The following is a 27,976-nucleotide window of genomic DNA, read 5'->3' on the forward strand; positions in this document are numbered from 1 at the left end:
GTAGTGTGAAGAACTGAGAAATAACGTGAAGAACTGAGGGGGAGAAAAGGAAGCAGGTGTACAAACAAGCACATTAAAGAAAATAGTAAAAGATTTGAAAAGATCAGCGCTAATTTAGGAAAGAAGCATTGGGACTTTATCACTTGAACCTAAAGCATATATCCAGGGCAAGACAAATTCCAGAAGACATGACACTCTTGAAATACAGAATTTTATTTAGAAACTGTTCAAAGTAGAAAAAAACCCTGTCACGAAAGACCAGGTGGAAAATGGGTTCCCAATAAAATGGAATTTTAGGGCAACAAAAGTCTAAAAGGCCACAAAAGAGAAATAGCACCACTGTTATTTGAACAATGGCTAGTTACTTGCATTTTTTTTTTTTTTGGCATTGTTAATCACTGAATCTGGGTTTTCCTCTGAATTCCACACGAAGCATGCACTACACAACAATTTTATCATAAAATATCTGCTTTCTACACACATTTTAGGACAAGCTATCACCAGAAACAAATCAATACAAACACATCAGGGTCTGAACAATCTCAGTAGTGGGTGACACACATTTTGCAGAATTCTGCCAAACAGAGACTGAATAGGCTGTGGGCAAAGCAAATAAGGGAGAGTTAAGGAATGAAATATTTTAAATATTAATAATTAATTCGGACATGGTACTGTATTTTCTGAAAAAGAAAATTAACATTTAGTAACACGCTAATAAATTTTATCTCCACAGAGATTAGTGCACTGGCAAAGTATTCCGATAACAGTGGAGGGCTGTGGACAGCAGGTACCAAAACACCCAGCCTTGCAGATTCCAAGGTAGCGATGGCCTTCACTGATCACTCCCTTTGCCAGAGGTCCAGAAAGAACTTGCAGCATCATCGCCTGCCTGCTGAACAGCCTCTCTAAGCAGCAAACTTTAAGGAGCCAAAGAGGAGTTCCCAGTGGGCACAGGGAGCAGAGGAGAAAAACATGTTAAATGTAAACTTAAAAAGACAGTAAAATGGGACACAACCCCCATTCAAATCCCAGAGATGTGGGCAAGTTCCCAAAAGTAATTTGTTAGTTTTAGAAACTGGATACACCTCATTTCTCAAAGAAACACGATGCATAGAATTTCAGGGATAATTGGAAAAATCATCAGAAAAATGTTCAATGAAAATCAAGCTTTTCAACTCAAAATGTCTCAGGGCTGTACCACATCCTCATTCATCCAGGCAACAATACCTCTTGCTTCTTAGCAGAGATGCAATTGGTCAAAAGACACCAAATGGCTTTACAGAGCAACTTTTTAAATTTTCCTTGTGGGCCAATGTCTAGGCCTCTGAGGATTCAAGCAGCCTGGCAAGGCCTGTGAACAGCAGGTCCCAAGGTCCTTTGTTCCTCAGACACAATGTCAAACACATAAAGTCTCCTGTCACATTACATGTCATATTTTGAAATATGGAAGCATATTTTAAATACTCTTAAGGCATTTATTTATTACAATGTTCTCTGCCAAGATTTCACATTAGTTTAAAATTCAATTCAGTCTTTACATTTCTCTACTAAGGTCTTCACCTCAGCATATTACATAGAAACACTTTCTCCAGCTATCAGTGTTACCAGCAGCCACTCAGTGATGAGCCCCACGGTCAGCCTCTTTGTTCCCTAAACGAACCAACTAGATGTTAATACTGCTCTGCTACAAGGTAAAAGCTCGTAACTTGGAAAAGGAGTGAAACTTCTGCAAAGTGCACTTTAAGAAGAGGTACTTTTTGCTTATGAAAAGAAACCAGTGAGTCCTCTAAGGATAATAAAAGGGAGTATTTTACAGTTAAGCACATGATTTGAAGTGAAGAATTCCGATGTTACTCTGCTGATCCAGGCTGTTAATACTCTTCCTGTTCCTCCTGTGGGCCCCCTTCATCTGGTATCACAAAGCCTTCCTAAAATGCAAAAATGAGAGAAATGTTATTACAACAGTGAAAGACAGACCAGTTTCTACTGTGGGTCCACCTCCCCACACTTAAAGCCCCTCTACGTTGACAGTTCCTCTCTCTACACACACTTGGCATTTCATAGTACAAAGTCATGTGAGCGCTATTTTGTTACTTAGGCAATGGAATCACATCCCACAAGACAGAAACAGCACAAATTTACCCTCAAACTTTGAGGCGATGCATGTATACAACATCTTGATTATGGTGATAATTTTACATGCCATTCAATTGTACACTTTAAATACAACACTCATTACCACAATAAAGTTGTTTAAAAAGAAACTCTGGGGGCCTCCCCTGGTGGCGCAGCGGTTGAGCACTGGACTGTGAAGCTGTCTGCAGCCTCTGCAGCGCTGGTTTGATCCCCAGCTGCCGGCGAGGGTCCCACACGGCGCGCAGACCTTTCCTGCCACACCCGCTGCTCCCCTCAGCAGTGTACTTTGGTCCTTCTGCCTGCTCTGCTCCCCGCTCTGGCTCTGGTGAATTATCTCACCCTCCCGCGCTTCTGACTGTACCCAGTGCTTGTATAAATAAATAAATAAATCTTTAAAAAAAAAAAAAAGAAAAGAAACCCTGGGCCTCCCCTGCTGGCGCAGCAGTTGAGCGCTGCACTGTGAAGCTGTCCGCAGCCTTTGCAGCACCAGTTCGATCCCCGTACACTAGCAAGGGTCCCACATGGTGCAGCAGACCTCTCCTGCCGCGCCCGCTGCTCCCCTCAGCAATGTATTTTGTCAGTCTGCCTGTTCTGTTCCCCACTCTGGCTCTGGTGAATCCTCTCACCCTCCCATGTCTCTGGCCTGTACCCCAGCTATTGTATAAATAAATAAATCCTTTAAAAAAAAAAAAAAGAACCCTAAAAAACTCCCCTCACAATAGAGGCAAGACTGACGTAAAATTAGTGGCCTGGGAAATCAGATTCGTGGCTACTGGCTCCAGGGCATTCGGACAGACAAAAATTATACTAACAAAAATTAAGACTGCCAAAAAAAAAAAAAAAAAAAAAAAATTAAGACTGCCCCTTCAACCAGACTCATTTTTAACTAAATTTCTACAGCCCAATTTACCTGAGATACGACTTCATTAAAATAATACTCAGATTAGACCACAGACCCTGTATCTTCATCATCTTTTGTTTTCATTAACTGGCACAGAGCAAGACCTGAATAAGGACTTACTAAACCAATGATCAACTTTTCAGTCACCTGTCCAAATTCACTTGAAGTGTTTAGAGAACAGTAACAATAACAGTATTACTATTACCTTGTCTTTATATTAGTGCTATACGTACCACAGAACTCTTGACATATACTGTAGTCTTATCCTACTGTGGTTTTATCCTTAAAACTACTGTAGTTTTATCCTTAAAACTACAGTAGTTTTATCCTTAAAACTACAGTATATGTCTTAAGTGTTCTGTGGTATGTATCAATCTTCCCTGATCACCTAATATGTCATGATTAATAACACAGCAGAGACAGCTGTGTAACAAACGGATCCCAGATAAATCTGATGACCAAGCTCTTTGAGGGAATGGGACACAAATTCTGAGGGGAACAAAGATAAACTCTGACAGCTGTGGGCAGCAGACTTTTAAAAAGGGACCATGTACTGGTTTTCCTGGGGCCCTAATAAAATGGAGACAGCAGCTCAGGTGTTCGAGATGCAGGGGGTGATGTGGAGATGGCAGGGTTAAGAACATTCTGTGGCACCCATCACCTATCAGTGGCCATAAGCTACAGAAGAAAGAAGGACAAACTGGTCACTTCCTTGTCCTACTCCTCCCTGGAAGACTCATGGACCTCAAGGCAGAAGCTGAAGCTGGACAGAAGTGCCCTCTGACTGATTTTTGAGGGGTCAAAGAAGAGGTCTTTTGATACTACACTGGGTATGGCATACATCAGCACTGAGTTTTGCTAAAACCGATCAGATAAAATGTATTTTTTTCTCTGAGGTGGCGAAAGGGCAAGAAAATGTCCTAAGGTCGACACGTACATCTGTGGCATAAAGAATGTCCACAATCCTCTGCAATACAGGGTTGTTTTCCCCCTCGTTCTCTTGACAAATCAGTTCAATGTTCCTTAGCTTCCCGAAGTAGAAATCTCTCTCTTTCTCCAAATCTTCGACAGTGAGTTTCAATACATTGACCTGCATAAACATTAAAAAGGGTAAGGCATTTGGAATTCATGTACTAGTAACATATTAGACAAATTTTTAACCCAATTTTTCATCAAACTCTCATGGACAAAACCCACTTCACTTTAATGGCAATTTTCTTCAGTCTCACCATAATAACATGGGCCACCTTAACTTCTCATGAAGAACTTCTCAGGAACTGAGACAAACATAGAAGCAAAAATCTACACCCAGCCAGCAAGCTGGTTGACAATTAAAAATTGAGTCCTTACCAGGGCATTGTCAGTCGAGTTCAGGTCTTTCTGTATGTGGAGGTTAACAGAAAATTGGGGTCCAGTCCAGGGAAACAGGGCAGAGTGGCAAGGCAGGAGGGGAAGACTAGCTAAAGGTAACTAATAGAGACAAAGATAGCTAAACCCAGGGAGGCCTGGGCATGGGAAACGAATGATCCATTCTCCCTCACCCCTTCCCCATTATGTTGAGGGCAGGGGCAATCCATGATTCAAAAGCATCCTCTAAGAAGAGGGTCCTGGCCCCTCTCTATCTCCCAAGAGCGTCTCAAAAGGGAGAGGAGACAACATAGGCAGGGGGCAGACCCCACCACATTCCACTACTAGCTCCACTGGGCATCTCATCAGCTCAGTGCACATGCTGCAGGATTCTCCAGGAGCCCCACTAATGTCCACAAAGAGGTAATGAAGAAAGAAAACTCAGGGTTTAGGCCAGGACTCAAGCCAAGAGTAATAAAAGTCACAGCTCCTCTCAAGGCCTGATGTATTTTAAGCATCGTGCAGCTTCATTCCAGAGTATTCTATGACATGTGAATTCAATTTAACTCTCACTGAATGCAGACAACATGGCATGCCCAGCAGCATAAAACCTTCCCAAGACTTACAGGCTAAGGGTTACAGATAAAGCCAAGTTGGGAAATCAAAGGTATAGTCACTGATAAAGCTAATTCAAGGGCCTCCCTGGTGGCACAAGGGGTTAAGTCTCAGCACTGTGAAACTATCAGCAGCCATTGCAGCACCAATTCGATCCCTGGCCAGGGAACTGACCCACATAGCACAGCAGACCTCTCCTGTATTGCCTGCTGCTCCCCTCAGCAGTGTATTTTGGTAGATCCACCTGTTCTGCTACCCGTTCTCTCTCTGGTGAATTCTCTCACCCTGCCCCGACACCTCTGGCCTATACCCTAGCTCTTGTATGCATAAATAAATAAATCTTTTTTTTTAAAAAAAAAAAAAAGCTAAATCATCCATTCCCTTCCCCCTCCTCTCTTTCACTGGCCCCTGTTGCCATTCCTTAAACTATCAGCCGCAAACTCTAGTTAGAGAAGGGGACACAAGGACTGAATTGACCAATCCCAGAAGTAGGAAACTGCCTCAGATCTTCAGCTCCACGATCCAAGAGCCTGGAGAGAGAGGCCTTCTAACTGCATGCCTGGTGACACTTAGTGACCAAGAAAAGGGAATTAAAACAGCTTAGAAAGGTATGCTAGTTTGGAGTCCACCTGTACACCCAGGTTTCACGAGTACCCACTCTTCCACCCACCAAGACCTTCTCTGGCCTACAAGGGCACCAGGTCAACATTCTGGGCCCCGCCTATAAGACCAGAGTTGAAGCAGCTTTCCTCCTCCTATCGCTCAGTGACTGTGTATCCATGGGAAAGACTGCAGGAGAATACACTAAGTCACTAGCTTTCACCTGGCACTCCTCTAAGTGCTTCCTTACAAGGTTATTACAAACCTGTGGCAAGTAAGCAACGTCACCATTAGAATCTTCCCTTGTAGCAAAGCAAGTATAACCCAAGGAGCCTGCTTTGGGTCTGCACTAATCAACATGGCATCCATGAGCCACATGCAGCTACCTGAGCGCCTGACTAGAGCGATTCAAATGGAATGGAATTATTAAAAACACTCTGAGTTTCAAAACAAATACAGTCTTCAAAATTTCTCAAAAATTTCTCAAAATATCTCAAAAATTAATGTAAGGATTACATGTTAGAATGATACTTTGGATACACTGGATAATATTTTATTAAAATTAATTTTACCTGTTACCTTTTTTAAAGACTTATTTCATTTATTAATTTTTGCATAGAAGAACTGGGGTATACACCAGAGGTGCGGGGGTGGGAGGTGGGGTGAAAGGATTCACCGGAGACAGAGTGGGGAGCAGAACAAGCAGAGCCACTGAAATACACTGCTGAGGGGAGCAGCGAGTGAGACAGGAGAGGTCTGCTGCGCCACGTGGGTCAGCTCCCTGGCCAGAGATCCAACTCAGACCATTAAGATAATAGCACTGAGACAACCACCAGGGAGGTCCTCTTTTTACTTTTATTAAGTCAGCTCTTCCACATATGAAGGAAGTCTCCAATTTACCCAGAATAATTCTTTGATGAAAAAGTACAACTTCAAATGGTCAGTGCAAGGAAAAGAGCCTCTGTGTACCTAAGATGAGTCACACAGCCTCCTCCACTCAATGCCATTCAGCCATGACTGAGGCTCTGGAGTCAAATATACCTGGGTTCAAATCCCAGCTCAGGTTATCCACCCTGTCCAAGCCACAGTCTTTATCTATAAACTTCACAGGGCTGTGGCAAAAGAGAAGTGCTTATAGAGGAATGTCATAAGCACTCTGAAACTGTTAGCTGTTTTTATTATTTGTGAACTTTTAAAAAGCACCGTAGAACCTATTTCACTCTAAAGACCATAGACAAGAACCATAATCATAACGGCCCTTCATCCACTGCCATTTGACCCTTTACCCCAAAGACCATTCAAGGCACTTAACATCAGCTGTCATCTGCTCAACTACTGTGAAAACATTAGCTCCACTTCACATGAGAGGCAGTAAGTTCAGAGAGGTTAAATGACTTGCCCCAGGTAGAAGAAAATGGCAGAGCCAGGACAATCCCCAAATCAATGCACCCCAAAGCATACAATCCATCACAGGGAATGCAATTTCTGCCAAGAGCAGTTCTATCACCTGCTGCATTGTCTCCTAGAGGGCACAAAATCAACCTTTGTTGATACCTAGTCTTGCTATTAATATTAACAACCCTTTACTCTTTGCCTGAAACTGCTTCCTGTGTACATCCACGCCTCAGAACCAAGAGTTATAGAGAAGTCTCCTTATTCTCCAGGACTTCTGTGCTTCTCAGTGATAGCACCCAGAGGGTGCTCAAAGCTGTCACACTAAGGGGACAGTAAGTGAGTGACCCAGTCCCCGAGGCACCTAGGACCATGAGACACATAATCAATAAATGAAAAAAAACAAAACGGGATCTGTGGGCTGGTTCTAATATTGTCTCGCAAGGGCAGCCTAAGCATGGGAATGGGGCACAAGAGTTTCTACATTAAGGTGAAGCCATTTCCCTGAGGCTTTTAAGACATATCTTTTAGGAAAGTAAAGCATTCAATCTGAAATTCACTGGAATCACAGAGCATCCTGATTTAAAACTGGAATTAATCAACAGAATCAAAAGCAAACAAAACAACTCGAAGGATTATTGAGAAATTCTCTAAAAGTCTAAAATTAGCTTTCACCCAGAGACCTCTGACAAGTACCTTCAGGGTATTTTACTAATCCTGAAGAAGACATTTCAAATCACTGACCTAGAACAAGAGAACAAGAGTGACAGGAGGCCTCCCTGGTGGTGCAGGGATTAAAGTCTCAGTGCTCTGAAGCCATTGCCAGCCACTATGGCATGAGTTGGATCCCCAGCCAGGGAACTACCCACATGGTGCAGCAGACCTCTCCTGTCTCACCAGCTGCTCCCCTCAGCAGTGTATTTCAGTAGATCTGCCATTCTGCTCCCCACTCTGTCTTTAGTGAATCCTCTCTATGTAGGCCTACACCCCAATTTTTTTTTTAATTTTATATATTTTTTACATCATTTTTCATTTTTGCACAATGTATGCATGTTCATCTTGGTTATAGTCCCCATACAATTCCCCCCTCCCTTGTTTTGATCCTACTCCTCCCTGCCCTCCCGCCCCAGGTAGTGTGTCTCTGGTTTATAGGTGCTTGTTGATTTTGATTTTTACTTTATTATAATTAGTCTTTTTCCTGGTCCCTTATTTAGGTTTTCTAAATTCCTGCTATGAGTGAGACCATCCGGTATTTTTCTTTTTCTTTCTGGCTTATTTTGCTGAGCATGATCCCTTCCAGCGCCATCCATGTTGCTGCAAATTGCATGTGTTTATCTTTTTTGAATGCTGAGTAATATTCCATGGTATATATGTACCACATCTTCTTGATCCAGTTATCTATTTTTGGGCATTTGTACACCCCAATTCTTGTATGTATAAATAAAATAAATCTTTAAAATAAATAAATAAAACAATTATTTGAAACAAAAAAATTAAGAGTGATACTTTTCATACTAGTTCTGCTCTAAATCTCTAATGGCACAGGATTTCAGTAGAGAGACTATGGGATTCTTTTAATAAAATTATTGAGAAAGGAATTCTCCTTTATCTTTTGTCGGAGTCCAAGTTCAAGAGACACCCTGTGAACACCTCAGAACCCTCACAGGGTGCAAAAGAGAGTCAACAGGGTTCTTCTACATGAATGCGGCTCCCCGGCATTGGCTTCTCTCACACTGGTATTCAGAAATGCCTGACACCGCCATCTCCACACTCTTGCTCCCCACACAGTGCCCAAAGTGCTCACGTGTTTACCAGGACTGCTCCAGCAAGCAGACAGATAAGCCTTCCCTGGCCAGTGCAGGAGGCGTCCTCTCCCCCAAGAAGCCACTCCCACCTTAGCCAGGGGGTGCCTACCTGCTGCATCAATTCAGCGGCTTCATCATCCCCGTTGCCCACGCCAGGATTCTTTCGCACCACACCCGGGCCAGCCTTGGGCGTTGCAGTAGTTCTGTGTGTTGCCATGGGCCTCTGTGGGGCTGTCAGAGGAGCAGAGGTTTTTATAAGGAGAATTTCAAGACAAATGAAACCCTTAACAAGAGGAAGCTATAACCGACTGCCCACCACAGCTATGCAGGAGAGGGACCCAGTGCTAGAGGACCTAGCATGCAGACAGCACCAACATGTTTGCCCAGTGATTTTTCATCCTGGCAGCAAAGTTAAGTACCAGTTTGAGCCATGCTGGGAGTAAGTCTTTCTTGTAAGGTCTTTTTTCCACTGGAGTGAATAGGACTATCACCTGAAAGAGGCACAGACATTCTGGTATATACAGGTGATCGACCTTAACACAGCCCCAAACAAATCTACGAAGAGGGCAGCCTGATGGAGCAAAGGCAAATGTGATTCACACTAGAGTGAGCTCACAGCCACAGCTTGGTTCCCCATCTGGAAAGTAAGATGCCTCCTAACTCAAATCTTCCAAGGCTCCTTGGGTTGGGAAGAGATGGTGACAGAGGCTGCTTTTACCCACCAGTTGCTTCAAAACCCTTATCTCTTTTCAACTTCTAGAAGGTGTTTAGAAGGACTAGGAGAGAAAAGCAGCACACTTCCCAGGATTGACAAACTTCATTCAGCAGTAAGAGCCAAAATCAGAAATGTTCAGAGCAGGAATGTTCAGAGCAGCATTATTTACAATGTTCAAAAAGCAGCAACAACCAAAATGATCAGTAGTGATGAATAAATAAAATGTGGGAGAGTCACACAATGCAATATTATTTAGCCATAAAATGGAATGAAGTATAGGGCATCCCTAGTGGCGCAAGCACCACACTATGAAGCAATCCACAGCCTCTACAGCACAAGTTCGATCCCCAGCTGGCCAAAGAGAAACCCACATGGCAAACCCAAACTCTCCTGTCTCACCCGCTGCTCCCCTCAGCAGTGTATTTCAGTCAGTCTGCCTATTCTGTTCCCCACTCTGTCTCTGGTGAATCCTCTCACCCCCTGCATCTCTGGCCTGTACCCCAGCTCTTGTATGCATAAATAAATCTTTTAAAAACAAACAAAAAAAAAGGTATGAAGTATAGTCATGTGCCTCAAACATTCAATCAACAAGGGACTGTATACACCATGAGTTCTTAGATACATGTATGTGCATATGTATGACCTAGGATATACCATCAAGGTTTGTGTGATTCTACTCCATGATGTCCACACAATAGTGAAATCATCTAAAGACACAGTTCTCAGAATGTATTCCTGTCATTAAGTGATGCATGACTGTACTGACACATGCTATCAATGGATATATCTTGAAAGCATCATGCTAAATGAAAACCAGACACAAAGGACTACATATCCTATGATCCTATTTATTTGAAACCTCCAGAATAGACAAATCCATAGACACAAGTGGATTAGAGGTTGTCCAGGACTGGAGGGCAGGGAGGAGATGTAGGGAGAAGATGTAGGGCAAGATGAGAAGTGAATGCTACTGGGCACACACAAGGCTTCATCTGGGGAGTAATGAAAATATGCTAAATTGACCATGACGGTTGATAGCTCAACACACCTATGAACATACTAAAAACCAGTCAACTGTAAACATTAAAAGGATGAATTGTGTAAGTGGGTCATTTATCTCAATAAAGCTACAAAAATTTGGAAGTGCTAAATGTTCCCCTCTACCTACCAGGTGGACTAAATCTCTCTTAAAGCACTGATAGGACCTTAGCTAATATTCTTGCCAACTTCTCGTAAAGGAATTAGCATCTGTAAAACATTCACTCTGTCCCAAAGTTTACATATGTCCTATGAATACAGTACTACAAACGTATGTTGGGAAACCTACTAGGTCAAGACCCTTTAGAGAAAGCTCTCTTAGGGCCTCCCTGGTGGCGCAGCGGGTTGAGCACAGCGCTGTGAAGCTGTCCACAGCCTCCACGGCGCCGGTTTGATTCCTGCCCACCAGGGAGATTCCCACATGGCATGACAGACCTCTCCTGTCTTGCCCGCTGCTCCCCTCAGCAGTGTACTTTGGTTCTTCTGCCTGTTCTACTCCCTGCTCTGTCTCTGGTGGATTCTCTCACCCTCCCGCCTCTGGCCTGTACCCTAGTGCTTGTATAAATAAATAAGTCTTCAAAAAAAAAAAAAAAAGGTCTTAAAAACAGCCTCCCCCACATGCTGCTGGCATCATGGCAAGTCAAAGTCACTTAGCTGAAGTTCAAGGAAGATCAGGGAAGCTAGTCTACAGACAAATGACAGCATAGAAAACCAAGAATAGTCCCTAAGAGATCTGGAAAGCTCCTTTAACTCCTGGGAGTTCAGGTCTGGTTGTAACTTTCTATCCTAGGCTTCTGTGAAATGTCCTTTTGTTCGCATTAAAGCCTTCTTTTAAATGGACCAGCCTGAAGAATTTCTATTCCATACAACTAAAGGGAACAGGGAAAACGACATACAGTTAACTCATTCAGGCTTCAGAAACCACCTTCTGGTACAAGTGCTAAAATTCTCACTTAAAAGAAAAGAAACTGGGGCAAAGGTGAAGTATGGAGCTACAGGGGCCTAAGAACAAGCACAGGTGAGTCTCACGTCACAGTCCATGCTCCCACCACATGAATGGGATTACGCTCCTTAAACTCACTCCGTGAGCCTATGGCTATTCAAAAATCTCTGACTAAATGTTGAATGAATGAATACCCAGAATACTAGTATTTGGAAACGGTGTTTTTGGTTTTTACCTGCACTGCTAGTGCTGAGAGGTTTCTTCGGTTTGTTCAGAGCTGGAGCAACAAGGGAGGGAGCCACTGCAGTTTCTTGACCTTGTCTGGCAGCTACAGGATCATAGTCTTTTCCATCATAGTTTGCATCAAAAAACTTCTTGAACCACTGAACGAATTCAAAATTGTCCTGAAACTTTCCTTTCACTAATTTGTCCACAGGAATTATCTGCAGAGAAACATCAAGACTGTTTAGGCCTGAGCAACAGGATTTTGGCAAGTATCAAACTTGTCCCTGCACCAAGTCAGTATAAAGTTCAGCCAAAAAAAAAAGCAAAAAAACACAAAGAAAAAACAAAAAAGAAAGAAAGCTTGGCCAAAAAGGGGTGGGGTGGGGGAGGAATTAGAGGCAATAACTTAGTGCTAAACCTCTGGAAGTTTATAGAGCAGGTTTCATCCAGTTTACACCTCCAACACCCCTCCACACCCATCAAATTTATAAAAAGGAATCAGAAAAACAAAAAGGAACAAGTCACATGGACACATCCAAATACATCCGCAGGTATAACAAAGGTGCCGATGTAAAAAGTAAACCTCCATACAACTTGCATGGCGACAATACCTGTCACAAAGCACGAAATCTAGAGCACAAATTAACCACCACATCCACAGGACTTTGTTAAAGAAAATTCTGTCTTTCACAGCCATGTAACTTCCTATCTTAGGCATCTGAAAGAACAAGTAAATCTACATGTGTTAGCATAAAAAAAAAAGTCTTAAAAATAGGTCAAGCTGCAGAATGAGTTCCAGGATACCTTTCTACAAGATGGTAAAACTTAATGCCAATCTTATTAAAACATACTATAAGAACCATGTAAGTTGTTTTTTGTTTTTGGTACAAAAATACTTCAAATCAATAACTGTTTTTTAACCCTTCCACGATTTCAGCTACAGGATTTCTACAAAAATGAATGTGTAACAAGCCAAACGCCCAAAAATAGATGACTGGATCATTAAGTTGTGGTATATATACACAATGGAATGTTGCAATCAAAAAAGATAAACTCATGTCATTCACAGCAACATGGATGGAACTGGAAAGGATTATGCTCAGTGAAATAAGCCAGAAAGAAAAATATTGGATGGTTTCACTTATAGCAGGAATATAGAGGAACCAAGTAAGAGATGGGAAGGTGGGGGGAGAGTAATTATAACAAACTAAAATTCAAAATCAACAGGCAACTATAAATCAAGAGACATTCTGTAGGGGGAGGGAGAAGAATCAAAACAAGGGAGGGAAGAGCACAAGGGACTGTTGATGGTGCATGGGTGAGTTGGTGGTGGGAATTCCACGGGGATTACACCTGAGAGGAGAAAGCAAGTATTGTACAAAAATGAACAATGCTGTAAAATTCAAAAAATAAATACATTTTTAAAAAATGAATGTGTGTGGGCCTCCCCGGTGGCGCAGCGGTTGAGCGCTGGGTTGCGAAGCTGCCCGCGCGGCCAGTGCGGCGCCGGTTCGATCCCCGGCTGCTCCCCGGCCACCGGAGGAGGGTCCCACAAGGCGCGCAGACCTCTCCTGGCGCCCGCTGCTCCCCTCAGCAGTGTACTTCGGTCCTTCTGCCTGCTCTGCTCCCCGCTCTGGCTCTGGTGAATTCTCTCACCCTCCCGCGCTTCTAACTGTACCCAGTGCATGTATAAACAAAACAAACAAACAAGCAAACAAATAAATAAATAAAACATGCCTCTATTTAAAAAAAAAAAAAAAAAAAGAATGTGTGTAACATTCTCAATATATCCACCCTGCTAAGCAAAGATCATTTTTCCAAGTTACTGAGTATAACATGGAAATATTTACAAATAAAGTGTTATGCCTGGAACTCACTTCAAAATAATCTGGGAGTAAAGGGCCGGGGTGGAGATATCTGCTGAAACAAAATTACCCATGAGTTGATAGTTGAGGTACACGGGGATCATAGCACTATTCCACTTTTGAATACTTAAGGAATTTTCCTTACTCAAAAAAATAAAAAGGAAAAGAAATGTTATTGCCTCTAAGCAACATCTAGTTTAAACTATGCCTGGTGACCTAAATGGTATTTTACAAATGAATTAATTTGGGTAGCTTGCAGACACAAAACTATAATAAAAAGACTGATCTGAAAATAAAATCAGAAACAGCAGCCAAGGTTATCAGGGGGTGATTATAAGCTTTACTAAAAAAAGTTTCCCCCCAAAATGACATAAAAGGATAAAACTTTTTTTCAAAGCTGCTTAAATTTTTCAATACAGCAATCTATTATCCACTAAATCAGAGACATTTATCCTGATGACCTAATGACCTTGTTCTAATACCTTCAAATAACCTGGAGGGCAAGGAGTCTCCCAGCACCTGCCAAGAATCTTCCTTATACCCTGCTATAAAAAGCAAGTACGTCTAGAATTTTCTGTATTTGAATTATTTATTCTGCCATGTGAGATACTTTACAGACGTAAAGCCAGAGATTAAAAGAGTTAATTTTAATCAAGAGTACAGATTTACAGGTTAATTAATTCCTACAGTTACCAACTTCATGATGAAGAAAGAAGAAAGCAGGGGAACTGGGGTAGGAAACGGCAGAGGAAAAGTTGCTCCCAGTAAGTTTATGTTAAGAGGAGAAAAGATGGGCCTCCCTGGTGGCGCAGCTGTTGAGCGCTGGGTTGTGAAGTTGCCCGCAGCCTCTGCAGCGCCGGTTCGATCCCTGGCTGCTCCCCGGCCACGGGAGGAGGGTCCCACATAGCGGGCAGAACCTCTCCTACCGCCCACTGCTCCCCTCAATAGTGTACTTCGGTCCTTCTAGCTGCTCTGCTCCCCGCGCTGGTGAATTCTCTCACCCTCCCGCGCTTCTGACTGTACCCAGTGCTTGTATAAATAAACAAATAAATCTTAAAAAAAAAAAAAAAAAAAAGAGGAGAAAAGATATACAGGCTAGAAAAAGAAAGAAGAAAATGTCCAGCCATGCACCAGCACCTATATCCTTAGTAACAATCACTAGTTAAGAAACAATCGAAATGAAAAAATAAAACTTACTTTGTCAACACCCATCCTCTTAAAACCTGCTTGTAGTATTTTGAAGTTCTGGATATATTCGTGTTCTAGTTTTGCTTGGAATTTCACTTTCTTCAAAGCAATGGAGCCAGGGAACAGCATGTCCATAAACTGACAATAGGCAGCCCCTGAATAAACAACAGAATAAAAAAACACACTAGGTTATTAAATGCTTTTTATTTTTCAAGTTTGAAAATTCTCCTTATTCACAAGGCATGTCTTTTGCTCGCTCCTTAGTATTTTCAATGTTGATTTCCAAAGAGTGATTCCATATATTTTGGCTTATATTAAAAAGTTCTCTCATACAGGGGCCTCCCTGGTGGCATAGGGATTAAAGACAGTACTATCAAGCTATCACCAGTCACTGCAGCACAAGTTTGAGTCCCCAGCCAGCCAGGGAGGTAACCCACATGGCACAGCAGACCTCTCTTGTCTCGCCCGCTGTTCCCCTCAGCAGTGTATTTTAGTCAGTCTGTCTGTTCTGCTCCCCACTCTGTCTCTGGTGAATCCTCTCACCCTCCCGCACCTCTGGCCTACGCCCCAGCTCTTCTATGCATAATAAATCTTTTTAAAAAATGTGGGGCGAGGGAGCCTAGAGGGACTTTAGCACCCAGTTATGAGGCCATAGTGAAGGCAGTGAGCAAACTTAAAAGGAGCTAGATACACAAACCCCTCAGAAGATGTACCGAAACTTGTGCATGAGCCTCGAGAGATGAAAGAGTGGTAGAATCACGGCCAAAAATGAAGTGTCTGCAAAAGGGAGACAACTTGAGAAAACAAAGTGAGGGAGGATGGGTTAGATCACAATCTCAGAACAGCACAAGCAAGACTGACAAGCTATTTTATAAACTTTAGAGCTGGCAGGGCCCTACAATAAGCTGAGGAAAAATCAAACCTAGCATTTGCCTGGGTGCATCTGAACACCTCTTATTCTGTGCAGCATAAAGACTAGGAAGAGGCAGACTGGAGGGGAGAATGCGAGAACATTCAGTGAGGGACACACTACATGTTCAAAGCCCTTGGAAAAGTGCAGGAGGCCTGAATGTGGAATGGAACAAAAGAAATTGGCATCCCTTTTTTGCCACAAGCAATTCCTCACCAAAGTCATTCTCCGTGATCAGAGCCTTTTTTCTTGAAGACTAGCTTTTTTATATATATAAAAATACATCTTTTTTTTTTTTTTAGATTTATTTATTTATTTATACAAGCACTGGGTACACTCAGAAGCGCGGGAGGGTGAGAGAATTCACCAGAGCCAGAGCGGGAAGCAGAACAGGCAGACTGACAAGACACTGCTGAGGGGAGCAGCGGGCAGCAGGAGAGGTCGGTGCCATGTGGGACCCTCACCTGGGGTCGGGGATGGAACCGGCGCTGAAGATGCTGCGGACAGCTTCACAGCCCAGCGCTCAACCGCCTGCGCCACCGAGGAGGCCTTCTTAAAGACTACCTTTTCAAAATATTTGATGACAAGCTCTCCAAAACTGGGAGACTACAGGAAGTAATGAATCTTGAAACAAGCTACCAGCTGTCACTGCAAGTGATCGTCACCTTATCTCACTAGAAGAGCCAAGCAAAGGCTCCTTTCAGGGCTGGGGATGGGGAACTCACAAAGCCAACAAAACAGCCATTTCACAGGAGCCAGTACACTAACAGCATGGGAACTCAAAGCTTTGCCATCTCGAGGGAAACACCGATTCAGATCTGTTTAAGCTAGTGTTTGGTAGAGAATTCTGTGTGTGATCCTCTGCTTATCAGAGGTGAGCTCAGGAGACACAGGGCACTAGTGTTCAAAGTCACTGGGGTTCTCCTTGAGCCTCCATGAACAAAGGATCTGGAGGAGCCTCACTTTATCACTCCAAACCCCTGCTGCAGGCCTTCTTCAGAGACAGTGTCTGAGGCTCATCCTGCTGGGTCTTTGCAGGAAGCTGAGACCTGGTTTTCTAAACATCACGCACAGCACAACGCAACCGTCTACATACTCTCACATCGTGCTCAGTAAGAAAATTAGTTATGAACGAATAAAGGTTTGTCTACAAATCAAAGTTGAATGTCCTGTACTGTTCACTTTCTCCTAGGGAAAGCATTTTATCTAGGCTAAGGAAAGAAGCAGCGAGCATAGCTGAAATTCCTAAACTATAATATCAGTGTAATTAATTATCTGTAACTTATATTTAACACTCTCCCAAATGCTTCTTTATAAAAGATATAGGGCCTCCCTGGAGGCCTAGGGGTTAAGTCTCAGTGCTGTCACCGCTATGGCCTGAGTTCGATCCCTGGCCAGGGAGCTAATGCACATATGGGGCAGCAGCCCTCTCCTGTCTCACCTGCTGCTCCCCTCAGCAGTGTATTTCAGTAAATCCGCCTGTTCTGCTCCCCACTCTGTCTCTGATGAATCCTCTCACCCCCCCGCCCGGCACCTCTGGCCTATACCCCAGCTCATCTACACACACACACAAAGATATATAACATGTATATAGCAGAAAGACTATGGGCTGTGTGGTCAGAAAGACCTGGGTTCTAAAGTAGATACTGTAATGCATAAGCTGTGTCCCAAAGGCAAGCTCCTCATCTGTAAGTCCAGGACACGCCCTCCATCGAGATCTAGACTCATCTCCAGAGTCGGGTACAGAAATCCTATCTGAAAGCTCTTTTCACAAGTGATCCTCACTGCAATCCAACAGATGTCAGGTTTACTCTCCAGTTTACAGTAAGGAACCAGAACATCCAAAGTCACATGGCTCAGAGCAGGCTGAAGTCCCTTCATGCCCAGTCCCGACTCACCACAACATTTCCTCTCTGAAGATCAATCCAGAGCCAGATCAGTACATAAACCACCTATCTACACACAAAAAGAGATTTCATTTTCCAATGAACTACATAAAATATACTTTGGAGTACATTTATAGGAAAAGGTAAGTTTTAGGAAGAAACTAACTGGTGAAAAAGCTAGCTCAAAGAAAAACAGGATGACCTCATCCCACATTAGTCATAAATCACAGGGCAAATACGTGCTTGAAAAGCCCCAAACAAATGAGGATGTGGTGATGAAACTGAAGAAATAGAAAATGGAGAAAAAGCAGCACAGAACTAAAGCTAACAAGCTGTGCCTGCAACTACGTAGTATTTCGTAAGTGTGACACTTAAGCACCACCCATTTCACTGTACAACTTCACATGGAGCGTATCTCTGGCCATCTGTAAAACTAAGATTAAGGGCCTCCCTGGTGGCACAAGGGGTTGGAGCTCAGCACTATGAAGCTATCAGCAGCCACTGTAGCATGAGTTCGATCACTGGCCAGGGAGCTAACCCACATGGCACAGCAGACCTCTCCTGTCTCGCCTGCTGCTCCCCTCAGCAGTGTATTTCGGTCAATCCCACCTGCTCTACTCCCCATTGTCTCTGGTGGATCCTCTCACCGCACCCCGCACCTCTGGCTTGTATCCCAGTTCTTGTATGCATAAATAAAATAAATCTTTAAAAAAAAACAAACTGAGGGCCTCCCCGGTGGCACAGCGGTTGAGCGCTGGGTTGTGAAGCTGCTCACAGCCTCTGCAGCACCAGTTCAATCCCCAGCCACCGGGTGAGGGTCCCACATGGCGCGCAGACCTCTCCTGCTGCCCGCTGCTCCCCTCAGCAGTGTACTTCATCAGTCTGCCTGCTCTGCTCTCCCCTCTGTCTCTGGTGAATTCTCTCACCCTCCCGCACTTCTGACTGTACCCAGGGCTTGTATAAATAAATAAATAAATCTTGAAAAAAAAAAAAAAAGAGATTAAACCTCAAAGGGGAAATAAAAAGATGAGTATAAATAAAACTAAGACCAAGTCTATAACCCAACTACGAAATAAGGAAGCACAGAAGCTAAATTCCTTTAAACAAACAAACATACAAACAAAATGATAGCAATAATTTTAAACAATCCAAATGGCACCCAGTTGGTAAAGGGCAAAGTCTTAAGAGCAAATAGGTTATGAGAGTTAAAGAGCATGGGGTCTTGCTCTGTTTCTGGCTGTACATACATCCTGGATTTCTTAATTTCTCTAAGTCCATTTGCTCATCTGTAAAATGGGGTTAACCATTTCAAACATCCCCATCTCATGAAGGTATGTTGAAAATTAACTAAGAGATATTTTTAAAGTAGTTGCATGACCCCAGCACATGTGTCCAATTACATGACTGCTGATTTAACTAGGAAAGGTAAAGGATTCAGAATCTCTACACCATAAACAAGAATTTTTTTATAATTTTGGGGTTACATTTTTATTTCTCCATGTGAGCACATGTTCCACTCACCCTTACCAAACCACCCTTGTCAATGTCCTCCACCATCCTATACTCCTCTGCAGTGTTCTCTCAGTAAATTTTTTCACTAAGTCCAAGGTTGTTTTTGTTTTTTGCTGTATTTCGCCTGTATAGGCTTCCTGGTTATTTATATTCCACAGATTAGTGAATTTAAGTAGTAGCAGGATACACAGCCAACCCTTCTTTTGGTATATTCCTGCTCTCATCCTTTCTATGGTAAATCCAGTTTTGATAACCCTGACACATTCCTTCTGGTTTCAGGAGAGTCCGGGGCAGTAAACAGAGTGCTCACAAGGTAAGACAGGAAGTCTTCAGAGAAAGTAAAAATTAGTAACACCTCTATGACAAATAATTACCAAAAATCTAAAGGTCAGACCCTTTGATCTATTGGACTTCTAGGAATCACTGAGCAAATAAACAGATAAAATTTACGGGCCTCCCCGGTGGCGCAGCGGTTGAGCGCTGGGTTGTGAAGCTGCCCGCGGCCTCTGCGGCGCCGGTTCGATCCCCGGCTGCTCCCCGGCCACCGGAGGAGGATCCCACATGGCGCGCAGACCTCTCCTGCCGCCCGCTGCTCCCCTCAGCAGTGTACTTCAGCCCTTCTGCCTGCTCTGCTCCCCGCTCTGGCTCTGGTGAATTCTCTCACCCTCCCGCGCTTCTGACTGTACCCAGTGCATGTATAAACAAAACAAACAAATATAATAAATAAATAAAAAAACATGCCTCTATAAAAAAAAAAAAAAAAATTTACGTTAAAGTATACCCAGGGCTTCCCTGGTGGCCTAGGAGTTCAGTCTCAGCACTACCACCACAAAGGCTCACCACAACCACCTGAGTTCGATCCCAAGCCAGAGGGCTGATTCACATGACACAGCAGACCCCTCCTGTTTCGCCCACTGCTCTCCTTAAGCAGTGTATTTCACTAGCTCTGCCTTTTCTGCTACCCAGTCTGTCCTTGGTGAACACTCTCACCTCAGGCACCTCTGGCCTACACCTCAGTTCTATGCAAAAATAAATAAAATCTTGGGCCTCCCTGGTGGCGCAGCGGTTGAGCGCTGAGTTGCAAAGCTGCCCGCAGCCTCTGCAGCGCCAGGTCGATCCCCGACCCCAGGTGAGGGTCCCACATGGCGCGCAGACCTCTCCTGCTGCCCGCTGCTCCCCTCAGCAGTGTACTTCGGTCCTTCTGCCTGCTCTGCTCCCCACTCTGGCTCTGGTGAATTCTCTCACTCTCCCGCGTTTCTGACTATACCCAGTGCTTGTATAAATAAATAAATAAATCTTGGGCCTCCCCCTCGTGGTACAGTGGTTGAGCGCTGGGCTGCGGGGCTGCCCGCAGCCTCAGCAGCGCCAGTTCGTTCCCTGGCTGCCAGCGAGGGTCCCACAATAAATAAATAAATGAATAAATGAATAAATGAATAAATAAATATTTTTAAAAAATAAAGTAGGGGCCTCACTGGTGACAGAAGGGGTTAAGAAACAACCAATGAGGCTATCCGCAGCCATTGCAGCACGAGTTCGATCCCCGGCCCCAGAGCAGCCCACATGGCACAGTAGACCTCGCCTGACTCGCCCGCTGCTCCCCTCAGCAGTGTATTTCAGTCAATCTGCCTGTTCTGTTCCCCACTCTGTCTCTGGTGAATCCGCTCACCCCCCACACGTCTGGTCTGTACCCCAGTTCTCGTATGCATAAATAAATAAATCTTTTAAAAAAAACTTACAAAAAAAATAAATAAAAAATAAATAACATATACTCAACCTAGTCATTATTCATAATGGGAAAGTCAGAAAAACCTAAATGCTGCTTCTAATTGGGAAGAATCTGAACAACCCCAGCATATAACCATTAAAATAAATATTTCCAAGATACCAAATGACACCAGAGATTAGCCACAAAATAATGCTAAGTGAAAAAACTAGAATATATACAAATATATATGCACAATAACAGTAACAGAAAACATCCAAACAGTGGCACTCTCTGAATAGCACTTTATTTTTTTCTTTCCCATTTGCTGAATGTTATATGATCAATATATAGAGAAACAGAACACGTTTTTGTTCATTTTAAATCAACACTTCTCTACCACATTCTTTTATTTTTTAAAGATTTATTTATTTATTTATTTATTTATTTTATTTATACAGGCACTGGGTACAGTCAGAAGAGCGAGAGGGTGAGAGAATTCACCAGAGCCAGAGCGGGGAGCAGAGCAGGCAGAAGGACCAAAGTACACTGCTGAGGGGAGCAGCGGGCTGCAGAAGAGGTCTGTGCACCATGTGGGACCCTCCTCTGGTGGCTGGGGAGCAGCCCAGGATCGAACCGGCACTGCAGAGGCTGCAGGCAGCTTCGCAACCCAGCGCTCAACCGCTGCGCCACTGGGGAGGACCTACCACATTCTTATTAAGGAGTAGTTCAGGGCCTCCCCGGTGGCGTAGTGGTTAAAGTCTCAGTGCTATCAAGCTATCAGCAGCCACTGCAACATGAGTTCGATCTCAGCCAGAGAGCTAACCCATGTGGCACAGCAGACCTCTCCTATCTCACCCACTGCTCCCCTCAGCAGTGGATTTCAGTAGATCCTCCTGTTCTGCTTCCCATTCTGTCTCTGGTAGATCCTCTCAATCCCCCACCTCCTGGCCTACACCCCAGTTCTTGTATGCATAAATAAATTAAATAAATCTTAAAAAAAAAACACAAGCAAACAAACCCTTCAGACTCTGACAACAGATTGGAGATAATCAGAATGGACAGAGGGATGGGACAAGTAAAGGGGACAGACTGACTGGTGGTGGATGGTGACAAGATAATGGTGGTGGGTGTGGTGTGACATATATAGCTGCCGCAGTGAGAAAGCCCATTGTTGTAAGCTAAAGTTACCACAATTAGAATAAATTATCAAATAAAAAAATAAATGAAAATGACAAACTAATACAGAATCAGAACAATTACTTAAATAAGTACTTCTGAATGTAAAAGAGTAAGGACAGAAGTTAGAGCTAAGCTTCAGGCCTCACGATGCAGTCTTTCTAGGACATGGTGGACATGCTGGCCAAAGGCATGGCCTCTGAGCACATCCCCTTTTAGAAGTAGAAGCAGGGCAGGGTTGAACGGAAGAACTGGAGCAGGTGACACAAACATGAACTTTACAGCTTTACAGTTAGATAAGGGCCTTCCTGAAGGGCCTGCAGGCTTTCCTGAAAATGCAGGCCAGTGGGTTTCTCTTACCTGAGCACAACTGTTCAATCTTCGTCAGATTCAACTGAAGAGACTCATTGATCCAGGCCAGCATGTCATGTCGACTTAGGTTATCACTGGTGACTGACGTTGAGTACACGTTCACTGCCATCTTCTATAGCAAGTGAAGGAAAGAAAGGGGCGCATGTTATATTAGGCATGTCAGGGAGGACAAGTACTTCCTTGGAGGATCACCCAGCGCAGTACTGTGGTGTGTAACACTCAATTCTTAAGCCTTATTTTTGCTCCCCAAGCAGTCAAAGTAGAGACCTCAGTCATAAGCCCCAATTTCCAAGTATAAGCATGGCCTGAAATGAACTACTGAACACCAACCAGCCTAAAATGTAGGCCCCAACTTAACGTGATGGGTATAAAATCTGAAGCTACAAGAGACAAGTAAAGGGATAACTAAATGCTTTATGATTTGATATACAAATAAGAAAATTCCCCATTGAGAAAAGATGAGTCCAAGCTTATTCATTAAGATATCAAAATGCAGGCCACCCCTATTGGCCTAGTGGTTCAGTCTCAGTGCTACCATCGCAAAGGCCCACCATGACAGCCTAGCCAAGGAGCTAAGCCACATGGCGCAGCAGACCTCTCCTGTCTCACCCACTGCTCCCCTCAGCAGTGCTTCAGTCAGTCTGCCTATTCTGCTCCCCGCTCTGTCTCTGGTGAATCCTCTCACCCCCTGCACCTCTAGCCTGCACCCAGTTCTTCGCAAAATGAAATCTCTTTTAAAAAGATACCAAATACTTATAGTAGTTTTCTTCAGATGAGGGGCTTTTTATTAATTCCTCTGTAGTTTTCACCGTTTTCCAAATTTTCTGAAAGACTATTCACTTTTGGGCCTCCCTGGGGGCGCCAGGGTTTAAGATGCAACCTATGAGGCTATCTGCAGCCACTGCTGCACGAGTTCAATCCCCAGCCAGGGAGCAACCCACATGGCACAGCAGACCTCTCCTGACTCGCCCGCTGCTCGCCTCAGCAGTGTATTTCAGTCAATCTGCCTGTTCTGCTCCCCACTCTGTCTCTGGTGAATCCTCTTACCCCCACACCTCTGGCCTATACCCCAGTTCTTGTATGTATAAATAAATAAATCTTTAAAAAAGACTGTATTTACTTTTATAGTTGAAAATCTAATTAAGCTGTTAAGTACTACGAAGGCAGTAGAGAATCACCTTACTGTGAAGGGTGCTTGTTACTAATTCCACCAGGGGACAGGAGGACTTCCGAAGGCATACGCAGCACCAGGAGCTTTTGAGACACTTGCATCTAAACCCTGACAACTACAAGGTTCACTTCACTCTCCTCATTTTACAGGTGAAGAAAGAGGCTCAACAAAGAAGCCCTAGGAACTGGCAGCCTAGTCTGCCCAGTTCTATCATCCACATTCTTGCTCCTCATCTTTATGCCAACCTTTCAAATTCAACAAATACAGTGAAACACTTTAAGTTAAAATGCTATTAGTGTGGATGCCATGATCACCCTCAGTCATTCAACAAATGTTTAGCGAGCACCTGTCTAGGGTGTGGGCAATAGATAAGCAGGAGAGACAAGCTGCCTGTCCACAGGAGTCCCCGTTCTAGTAGTGGGGTCCTGACAATGACCCAACACACAAACAAATACCACTCCATACCAACCATTTAGGCCATGGGGAAGCAGGAATAAGGGCGAGAAAAGACTCTGAAGTTATACCTGCATTAAATAATCAGAGGAAGGCAGTCACATGGCGATCTGAAGACAGGTGGTGATAGCCCAGTGAGCAAAAAGGAGAGCAGGAACAGAAGTGGCAGAAGAAGTCAGAAAATGTTAGGACTCTGCAGGCTCTGGTAAGGAGTTTGAGTGAGTTTATTCCCTGTTAAGGAATCCAGGGTCTCCCTGGTGGCGCAAGGGTTTAAGTCTCAGCACAATCAAGCTGTCAGGAGCCACTGCAGCATGAGTTCGATCCCCAGCCAGGCTGCTGACCTACATAGCGCAGCAGACCTCTCCTGTCTGCCTGTGTATTTCAGTAGATCTGCCTGTTCTGCTCCCCACTCTGTCTCTGGTAAATCCTCTCACCCTTTCATACCTCTGGCCTACACCCCAGTCTTGTATGCATAAATAAAAATAAATCTTTAAAAAAAAAAAAGGAATCCAACCTGGGATTTTCAGTGGGATAGAATCACACCCTCATTTAAGTTTGAAAAAGCACTCCCATACTGCTAGTAAAGAAAAGACAGTAAGGAGGGAATACTCAAGCAATATAAAATTAGGGCAGGCAAATCCAGAATTCATCTAAATGAAATCCCTGGGCAGTCACCAAGAGGACACACCACTATAAAAATAACACAATATTTCTCATTCCATGAAACATTAGTATTACCAATGGTAAGAGGGAGGGGTTTTGAGACAGAGCAACTTTGGGGCCACCATGGGACTCCATGCTCGCTTATTGTACTTCATACCTTCCTTCTAGTGACTAGTGCTCAAGGCGGTCTTCCCACTTTCACACTTGTCTCAAAATGAGGACTGGAAGAGACAGAGATTTACCCTCCCATGCCCTTTTCATAAGCAGAGGTGACTGAGTTTCAGAGAGCAGAATGTATCAGGTCTGTCCCCTCACATTCCCAGACCCCAAAGCACTTGGCACAATGCTTTAAGCACACTGAGTGCTAAGTCAAAGTTACTTGTTTTCCAGTTGGCAGGACAGGTCAAAGAGAAAAATGTATCTAAGTTTTGTTTTTTTTTTTCCCCAAAAGCAAAGCAACATTCTTCAGAAACTCAGATGATAAGAAGCCAACACAATTTACTTCCTGACACCACTGAAAAATTAATCAGTTTCCAGAATACTTCATTCAAACCTCTACATAGGCAGTTTCATATTGGATTCTCTATCTGTTAGTTTCTGAATCATTCCAGGTCCTGATTTGGGCTAGGAGACAATTTGTTCTATGCAAAGAGCTGAGGATTTCAAACCAAGAGAACCAGAAACTGAAGGTGAAGCCGTCAATCGTTAGTTATATGACCTTGGGCAAGTTAGTTAACTTCAATACACCTCAGTTATTTTACTGAGTTAATGCCACCTATCTGAAAAGGAACATGGTGAGGTTTAAATTCGATAAGGTACACAGAATACTTGGCATGGCAGCTGACACATAAGAGGTATCAAACAAGATCCAGGGGAAAACAGGAGCTTTGTCTCACTCATCCGCCTATCTCTAGAGGTAAAACAGCACCTGAGACCTGCCACCATCATCTCTCATCCAGATCCACTACAACAGTCTTTAATTAGTCTCAGTGTCTCAATCTGTTACTACATAGAACCAGGAAAGAGTTTTCTGAATCAAAAGTCATATCAAGTGTCTCCTGTTTAAAATCTCTGAATAAACAAATAAATGAAATGCTTACTGTGTATAAAATGCTATAATCAAGTACCAAGGAGTGTCACATCCAGACAACTTGACCCAAGGCTGAGCACTTGTAATCTATTTTGGCAACAGTCACACATACATCGGGTATTGTGTGTGTCATGCTACCATAAAATGAAAGCAGCTGGTAAGCCACGTGTGTCTCCTGACCACACCCCAGCTCAGAAAACGTTAATGGCCTTTCATCATCATATAATTTAAAACTCTTTCATTAACAGTACAAGAAACCTGGTCCCATATGCTCTGCAAACTCTGCAGTCACTAAATACATGGGGTTAGGCACCCTGTGGATGTGCAATAAACATGCACTGACTCAACCAATTAATTGTCTCTTCCAAGCAATCAAAACAGAACCTAGTTCTCAGAGCTACAGCAACAGCGAGCTCCAGCTTGCTCGTCCTCAACATGAATTCCATGGCTTGCTTTCAGTGGAAGACCCCCTGACCACAACGCAAACCTCCCCTTTAAAAGGCTCCTTGATCCAGGTTTTGATTGCTTTGAAAAAGGTCCTCTTACCTACCTATGTATCTCTCTTCCTTTAGGGCTTTCCTAAGAGGCTCCCAAACCCAATCTGATCCAAAGCTGGCTTATAAGCACTCTTTATACCAAGGCACCCATACTGAGCCCTATGAACAAGGAGGGAAAGGGACCACTAGAAAAGTGTTACGATCCTGGATAAACAATTCTCCTTTCTAGATCACAAATGGCTCACCTACAAAGGGTGAACAACAGTTATCTTCTGCATGAGGTAGTGGTGAGGATTAAGTAAGAATTAAGCCCAAAAAAACCATGACAAGCACATGATGGCCTTAAGCTTCCCTATGCACCAATTTTACTGGGCGCTTTGACACAGTATGAAAAAGAGTACATGTGTGTGAAACATGCTCTCTAGCTCTGGACCTCACAGATGTGGGTTCAGCCACTGCTGGGAAGCATAAAGTAATCATTTCACCTCTAGAGACTGAATCTCATAATTCATAAAATGAAAGTAATATCTCTTAGTGACTGTGATATGAGTGACAATGCCAGTACACAATTAGCAAATAGTTGCTATTATTGTTACTACTCTTAGAGGCACCCCATCAGAAAGATGTGTTCTGCCTGGTGTATCTTCCCTCAGCCTCAATATCCTCATCCCCTAGAATGGGACAGAAGCCAAGCTCTAGCCTGCAACAACTGCGGGACAAGCTGTGACTCAAGGGCTGGAATAGCCCTGCTTCCTAGCACGCTGTTAGAGTGTCTTCCCAGTAATTACGTGAATTATCTTGTCCATGTATTCATTTTCTTATTTCGTATCTTTCTGCCCACCCCAATGTAGGCTCCTGGAGAGCAGGCCTTTCCCTCCTACTCCCAGATGTAGTCAGCACTTAAGCACAGTGCCTATCACCTAGCAGGCGTTCAACAAAGACCTGTTGAAGAAAAGGAATCCATTGAGCTGATTTACTTTTTTGCCACGCACAGCGCTGAAGATGTGCGACAGAATTACTGCTTCCGTTTTAGAGATGCGGAAACTGAAGCCCAAAGAGATTAAAGCACCTGCCCAAGGTCGCACAGCAGGGATAAACAGATCTGAAGCCCAGGTCTAAATTCTTAATGAGGCGACACGGCCTCCAGGAGTAGGGGCCAGCGGAGCTCCCCGGAGGGCCCATTTCAACCCCACACACCCCGAGCCCGGGCACTCCCGAACCTTCCACACCCGTGGTCGGGGGCCCACACTGGGCCTCGGCCCAGAAGACCCCACACCACAGAGGAACAACCCCCGCTTCCGGCCCGAGCCCCGCCCCAGCCCGCAGAGCGGAGCGCGCGCCCCCCGTCCCAGCCCGCGCGCGCTGGGTCGTGGCCCCGCCCTTCCCCCACCCGGCCCGGCCCGCACGGCCGTGGGGAGCAGCCCAGGCACCGCCCGCAGGGCTCCCAGGAGCATGCCGGGACCGAGCTCCACCCGGCCGACGCCCTCCGCCGCCGCCCGGTACCCGCTAGCGGGCTCACCGGCTCTCGGCGGGACCGCGTCCGCTGCCCGTGCCCGGCTCCGGTTCCGTCTTCGTCTCGTTCAAACCGCCAGACCCCGCCCGCCCGGCCGCGCGATGACTTCACACGCACCCCGTTACGCGCCGACGTAACGACTCGTCATCGCCCGCCGGCTCCTTTTATAGACGGACTCGGCGGCGCACCGAGGCGGAGCCTGGTCCTTGATTGACGGCTGTGAAGCCTAAGGGGTGGGAGCCGATTTAGGCCACGTGG

The 27,976-nt window shown here is 44.3% G+C and overlaps 1 protein-coding gene across 1 annotated transcript; it reads right to left on the bottom strand.

Moving 5' to 3' along the window:
• Positions 1-193: 193 nt before the first annotated feature.
• MAPRE1 (microtubule associated protein RP/EB family member 1) lies at positions 194-27,827 on the bottom strand. The gene is made up of 7 exons (XM_037496941.2): positions 27,725-27,827; positions 22,320-22,443; positions 14,780-14,925; positions 11,728-11,935; positions 8,906-9,027; positions 3,975-4,127; positions 194-1,928 (listed from the first exon to the last, which is right to left on the bottom strand). Exons 2-7 carry the CDS (start codon positions 22,438-22,440, stop codon positions 1,872-1,874), a joined length of 807 nt encoding a protein of 268 aa, XP_037352838.1. The 5' UTR covers positions 22,441-22,443; positions 27,725-27,827; the 3' UTR covers positions 194-1,871.
• Between the last annotated feature and the right edge of the window lie 149 nt (positions 27,828-27,976).

The sequence above is a fragment of the Talpa occidentalis genome, unplaced genomic scaffold, assembly GCF_014898055.3.
Source record: "Talpa occidentalis isolate TD23 unplaced genomic scaffold, MPIMG_talOcc4v2.1 talOcc4.10, whole genome shotgun sequence".
In the NCBI taxonomy this organism is placed as follows: Eukaryota; Metazoa; Chordata; class Mammalia; order Eulipotyphla; family Talpidae; genus Talpa; species Talpa occidentalis.